The sequence below is a fragment of the Quercus suber genome, unplaced genomic scaffold (genome assembly GCF_002906115.3).
Source record: "Quercus suber isolate HL8 unplaced genomic scaffold, Cork oak 2.0 scaffold_470, whole genome shotgun sequence".
Classification (NCBI taxonomy): domain Eukaryota; kingdom Viridiplantae; phylum Streptophyta; class Magnoliopsida; order Fagales; family Fagaceae; genus Quercus; species Quercus suber.
This window is the reverse complement of record NW_027069921.1, coordinates 18326-25046: the sequence shown is the minus strand read 5'-3', so window position 1 is coordinate 25046 and position 6721 is coordinate 18326. Positions and strand designations below refer to the sequence as shown.

At 36.8% G+C, this 6721-nt stretch overlaps 1 protein-coding gene across 3 annotated transcripts; it reads left to right on the top strand.

Annotated features, from left to right (window-relative positions):
• The first annotated feature begins 306 nt into the window (after nucleotides 1-306).
• Nucleotides 307-5538, top strand: LOC112017724 (nuclear pore complex protein NUP50A). Of its 3 annotated transcripts, none has more exons than XM_065762705.1 (3): nucleotides 307-519; nucleotides 2506-2641; nucleotides 3888-5538. In XM_065762705.1, the coding sequence occupies exon 3, from the start codon at nucleotides 3955-3957 to the stop codon at nucleotides 5212-5214; it is 1260 nt and encodes a 419-aa protein (XP_065618777.1). In that variant the 5' UTR covers nucleotides 307-519; nucleotides 2506-2641; nucleotides 3888-3954; the 3' UTR covers nucleotides 5215-5538. The 3 variants fall into 3 exon arrangements, with proteins under 3 accessions (XP_065618777.1, XP_065618776.1, XP_023905946.2); XM_065762704.1 differs by lacking the exon at nucleotides 2506-2641 and adding an exon at nucleotides 1429-1503; XM_024050178.2 differs by lacking the exon at nucleotides 2506-2641.
• The last annotated feature ends 1183 nt before the right edge of the window (nucleotides 5539-6721 follow it).

Below are 6721 nucleotides of genomic sequence, written 5' to 3'. Positions count from 1 at the left end.
TATGTTGAAATTTTATAAACTAAAAAACAAAGAAGTAAAGAACTCAAAAAATCTATTATTCGCCACGTGGACTAACTAACAACATGCAGAAAAAGCCCAATTCTTTATTTGTGGGCTTTGAGAAAAAACCCAAATCAAGACTCGTACTTAAAATAATCGAAAGATAATCCATTTAGGCCCTCCCCCACCCGCTCTTTTTCCACGTGTCACAATTTGAGCACAGTAGCACAGAATTTCTATCCAACCCCGTGTGAGGAATCCTTTAAAGAACCAAGCTTTGCACAATTATAAAGCCCTTTTCGCAGAGTGGAATAAGGAGAAAGGAAACCCTCAGACACTTCCATTTCCAAATCCTACAATCCCACAAAATCTAAAATAATAATAATAATTATTATAAATAAATAAATAGAAAGATAAAACAAAAAAGAAAAAAAAAAAGAAAAACCCATTTCCATCTCTGAGCCCTTCACTTGTTTCTCTGTCTTCGAGGTTTTTGCTTTGGCTTCATTTTGGTACTAGGTAAGTCCCAAATCTCTGTTCATTCTGTCTCTACGCTAATTACTGTCTTGGTTTTTTTGGGTTTCATCAATGTGTTATTGTTCTGTTTCTTTTTCTTTTTTTGTGTACCTATTAATGCTAGATTGGTTGTGAATCTTATTGATGTGTTTGTTTTTGCCTGTGTTATTGGTTACCCATTTTGTTGTATTTTGGATTTCTTTTGAAAAGTGCGTTTTTTTTTTGTTTTTTTTAAGCCTTTAGTCTCTGTTTGGTTGCTGGGAAATGAAAGGAAAAATAAATTAAAGAAGGGAAATGGATAGAAAGTTTTAATTTGTGTTGTTTGTGGGGTTTGGTTTGGCAAGAAAATGAAAACCCAGCTCAACTAAGAGTTAGGATTTAGGGTTTTGGTAGTTAGGGTTGATGGGTTTAGTTTCATATTCTTTTCTTTTCAGTACATTTTCTAAGTAATTTATGGAACTTTAGAGATTGTTCTTTCAGAGTTCTCTTACCATAGTTTTATATTGTTGGGGATGAGCCCCAGCTCAAATGGCACTTCCTTCTTCCGGGAAGAATGGGTCGAGGTTGAGCTTATGGGTTTAAAACCCACCGGATTTGTGTGATTCACCATTTAAACAAATCTGAACACCCAAGAAGAGATGGAATGCTACTTTGGCTCTTATTAGGCATCATTGTATTATGTTGGCGTAATAATTGTGTGAGCTTTTTTTTCCCCTATTGGGTACTGCTTTTGGTGGATGTGTGGTTAGTGGTGGTTGGGACTTGGGACTTGGGATGCTGAATCCGTTGTTTCTTTAGACACTTTAGGTTTCCTAACATTTCTCGAGTCCCTTTTTGATGTATTGTACTGCTAAGCAAGCAACGGTAACTGTATTTTTTAATCACTGCTAAGCATTTGGTTTGTTTTACTAGGTCATTTTTGCTGGCTTCTATGTGTGGTTAGTAGCAGTTGGGATGCTGGATCTTGTTAATTTTCTACTACTATAGGTATATTTGCCAGGTTCTATTTTCTTCTGCCCCCAGCACATTGGCCACCTTCATTGTTGCTGTACTTTGTTAGGGTTGGGATTGACGTTTGAAGTTTAGCATTATTCATTTATTGTCTCTTGTCGCATTCCTCTTGATCTTGATCTTAACCAGCGTTTGTCTTGCATCTTACTTTTATTATGTATCTATTAATTTTGTATGAATGTCTATTAATTTAGAGAATCTTGGAGATGAAGTTTTAATTTCTTTGTATATGTTATTTTCTGTTGCCTAATCAAACAGACAGAAGAGAAAAATGTTATAAAACTTAACACCTTAAGTTGACCCCTGAGTGCAGTCAATAGCATGATTAATTTTCTTCTCTTTGTATTTTTAATTTTGAAGTTGAAAAATATGGCTCTAACTGATGGTTTTGAACACATCCAGAGAAGGTTCTATTGTGATGGTGTTTAATTGATCTGTTATTTACATATGTGCATACTTATTTATATATGTCAAGTGACTATGGTCGTGTGCGTAGAAGACTCATCTTTTCATTAATCAATATGTAAAAGACTCTTGTCATCATGGTTCTTGTATTAATTTAATCCCAAGATACTACGAAAATTTTTTCAGTAGAGGAGATATCCTATTATGATTGAATTGCTGGATGATGTTTTTGTATGCTGATATATGTAAAGCATTTTTTGGATTTTCATGTTTAAGCCAAGACAAGAGGTCACTTGTAATGTATATATGTAAAAAAAGATATTGCAGAACTAGATAGAATCGAAGTGTAATTGAATTAGACTCCACATTGGGTAAAGATTTTACTTAGGTGCTAGTAAAATTTTACTTGGTGTGTGTAATTTCCAAGAAAAAATGTGTTAAAAAAATATGCTAGAATAGATTTCATTTAGATGTGACAACCAAAAGAAAACATGTCACATTTTAGAGAAGGCATCCATACATTTTGTTTTGGTGTCCAATGATTAAATTTTCTTGTTTTTGTGGAATTTGTAGATGTTGTCTGGCAGCAGATGCCTGATGGTTTTTACTCTTAATTCTTGTATGATCTGAAACTAAGCCAGGGATATTATTGGGGATCTGTGATGTTAATATCCTAGTGGCTTGTTCCATCTTCCATGGACATCAAAAGGTGAAACATGGGATGTGCCGGTTTTTGTTTTGGCATTCCAGAATTTTAAATTTTATTCTTGTATATTCTTCTTTTATCTTGCATGGCTACCATGAAAACTTTGAATCTGAGTCCAAAACATTAAAGGATCCGTGAAAAGAGAACTCTGTAGAGGTTATTGCATTTTTGTCGTATAGTATTTCCTCATCTCTAAATGAAACTCTCCACATGTTTTTTTAGTTGATAATCAATGAAAACACAATGAAAATGAAAATGGCTTTCTTAAGCATCAGCTAGTCAGGGTGATGTCACAGCTTGTTAATTTGATTTATATGTTTGTGTGGTGCGAAATGCAGATTTTATGTTAATTCTAATTGAGAAGTCTAACATGAGGAGCAAAAGTTGTCCGTTATTTGTCCCCATGGTCCTGATAAGATTCATCATAATCACATGTTCCTTTTCTTTTATATAGAATAATTTTGCAGTTAGGTCCATTGTGCACAAGATGTAGCACAAAAGTAAGTGGTTTCAGATTAGAAATAAATGAAGAATTTACCAACATAATCATTAAAATTCTTGTAATTAGTCAATTCTATATTTAAAATTCTAATTTATGTGGGATAAATTGACAATTAAAAGAGAACAAAAATTGGTAAAACAGGTTCATGTTAAAAGGGCTCAACCTGTCATGACATGAATAATGAATTGAGTCATTTCTGGTTGATTATGGGTTAAACAAGTTAACACAGAATTGACCTATTCATTAATGATGTCAAAGTGGGTCAACTTGCTTGACATGAACCTGTTTACGCTAAACACTAACCTACAAGAAAACCATGTCGTGCTTGTAGGTTGTCTAACATTGTCACCCTTTATGAGATCTGGCTGAAGCTTATAAAATTCTCCCAAGAAATTTCTTATTCTTCATTTGATGTAACTCATGGTACATGTTTGAAATTGCCATGAGGGCTCAAATTGATACCTCAATCATCTTTTGGGAATGGGATGGTAATTAACTGGAGTTAGACATTAATATCAAATAATTATAAGAGTGAGTGCTCTTCATTTTAGCAATTTTTGTGCCAGGCAACAAAATGGATGTCCTAAAAGCCAATTACTCCATCTAGGTGTTTTTTCATGAAGATGCTTATGTTTTCTTGCCTATTTTCTTTTAGTTTAAAAACAACATGGTGGTTGGATGATGAGTTTATTTTACTATTTCGTAGTTAATGATGTCTTTGGAAAAATACCATTTGCTGATTTGCAGATACCAGATTACCCGTAGTTGGCCTAACAACAGTTCTTAAGTTTTCCTCTGTTGCCTTGATTTTTCAATGGGGGATGCGGAAAATGCCCTTCCACCTTCAAAGAAGAGGTCTGCAGGAAGGGAACTCACTAAAGATAATGCTGGTCTCGATGATGAGGAGGATGCTCCTGAACAAGAGAGCGGAACTTTCAAGAGGGCCAGTGAGGATGTGCTAGCAACCAGAAGAATTGTCAAAGTTCGTCGAAGTCAGACAACATCGGCTCCCTCTTCCAATCCATTTGCTGGGATTAGCTTGGTTCCTCCTAAGGAGTCCAATGTAGCCTCAGCTGAGGTTACAAGTGAAGCACAAGCTGCTGGTGAGAAGACGGTTTCAGATGATGTAGATGGAGTAGATGACGCAGAAAAGGGGAATGAAAAGGGTAAAGATAAGGAGAATAAGCAGTTAGAGAGCAAAGATGATAAGGCAGGGGATGAATCTGCAGTAGATAAGGAGAACGCTGTGGAGGAGAACAGCAATATTGGGAGTGAGGCAACTGAACCGAAGATAGATAATGAACAAACTGCAAAAGAAGAGAAGACTGAAGATGAAGACAAGAAAGATGATTACAGTGAAAAAGTGAATTCTGGTGCGGAAGGCGCTCCTTTGAGCTCATTCCAACAGCTTTCAAGCAGCAAAAATGCCTTCACTGGTCTTGCTGGAACTGGAATATCCACTTCTACATTTTCCTTTGGGTCTATTTCAAAGGATGGGTCTGCACTTGGTACTGCTTCTGCATCGCTTTTTGGGGTGAAAGATGACAAGCCTTTTGGCCTTGCTCCCTCTAATAATGGAAGTTCTTCAATTTTTGGTGCATCAGGGGCGTCCACTGCTTCAAAGAGTGAGGGAAGTGGTTTCCCATCAAAGCAGGAGGTTGTGATGGAGACTGGGGAAGAACAGGAGAGAGTGGTTTTCACTGCTGATTCCGTGATGTTTGAATTTGTTGATGGAGGTTGGAAGGAGCGTGGAAAGGGAGAACTAAAGGTGAATGTCTCCACTACTGGCACGGAAAAAGCCAGACTTGTTATGCGAGCCAGAGGGAATTACAGGTTGATTTTGAATGCAAGTCTTTACCCAGATATGAAGCTCACAAATATGGAGAAGAAAGGCATCACATTTGCCTGCGTTAATAGTGCCAGTGAAGGGAAGGATGGTCTTTCTACATTTGCTTTGAAGTTCAAGGATGCTTCCATAGTGGAGGAGTTTCGAGCTGCCGTTACAGCACATAAAAGCAAGACCTCTGAAATTCTGAAGACTCCAGAGAACTCCCCCAAGGCTTCTGATGATTGAAAGTTGCTCTCTTTGATGCACGGAGAATTTCATTTTCTGACGAGAAGTGTGTCCTGGTAGTAGTCCTCCTTTCTCCACACACAAGAGAAAGTTATTTTAGATTTCGGAAATCCTCAGTCCTTATGCAGCAGAGTTATAGAGTCCTGTCCTTTTTGTTGTAGTCTAATTTCAGTCTAGTCTGCGAGAAAATACTTAATTCTGGGAAAGTCTTTGCTTCAGACTGCATAATTTGAGCTTGTAAGACATTAAATGTTGGTCAGAGTTTTATAGTTAATCCCCTAAATTTGGGATATATATTGAACTGCAATGTCATATTTTGGATTATATCTTCTTGTTCCCAAAAACCAACCATGGGAAAACCCGAATTGCGTTGGTTGTATAATGTTATTATATATCTCCCTTAAGTTTTATAATTCTGACATTATCGCGCCTTTGATGTCATTTATGTCTTTCTCCCCGTAATACTGGACCACTACATAAGGGGAACCCTCCCTAATACCAATGAGCTGCAACAGCTAGGGACTTGTATTTCCTTATCAGGTATGACAAGTCTCTGAGAATCTGAATAATGCTTGTAACATGTCATCGAACCTGGTAACTCCTTTTATTTATTTTCTGATTTTGCTCTTCATGGTGTTTCGTTAGCTTTGCATGGTCGGTACTTCTATACATGTGCATGTTAGAATCTACAAATGTCTTATCACACGGGAAAATTTGTTCATTTGCTTGGAAAAGATCTCGCTAAGGAGAATCTGTTATGAACGGGATAAATAAATTACTGAATATAAAAGATATTCAATTTAGGATAACCAATTTCTTGAACTTGAGAGGGAGAATAGACTTTTTGGATTAATTTTGTACTTCATTCTCATTAATGCATTCAACATATATAAATAGTTAGGGATGAGATAACTTCATCAACAAATCCTAAAACATAAGAACCAATACTATCCTTAAACATATGAATTAATTTGAATATAAATAAATAACAAGGGCAAATAACACTCCCTTTCCTTGAGGTTTAAGAAAATGACACTCACCCCCAAACTTAAAGGGAACGCATGTCTTCCTTAGAGCATTCTCATCAGGTGTGTTAAATGTGTTAAATGCTATAATATTTGGCATTTGGCACACCAAATCCCAAAATATGAGTTTCATCATGTGTTTTATATGTGTCATTTTTTTGAAACATGTTACAGTACGCTCTCAAATTTGAGAGCGCACTGTTTACCTTTACTATAATTTATATTACCTTTTTATTCTCGTTGGGCCCACTTCTCTTGTCTCCTCATCTCCTCTTTCTTCCCTCTGTCTCCTCATTCCTTCACCGAATTGTATCTGCTCTCTCTCTCTCTACTCCACATCATTGCCTCCCTCTCCGACGAAACCCAAGTTAGAGCATCAAGCCACGCCACGCCACACGAACCCGACCTACACTCTCAGATCGCTGTCCACCAACACAACCACACGAACCCGACCCACCACATCCACAACAACCCATGGCCTG

Excerpts from the sequence above, each read along its gene's own strand:
- LOC112017724 (XM_024050178.2), top strand. The coding sequence starts at position 3,955 with ATGGGGGATGCGGAAAATGCCCTTCCACCTTCAAAGAAGAGGTCTGCA.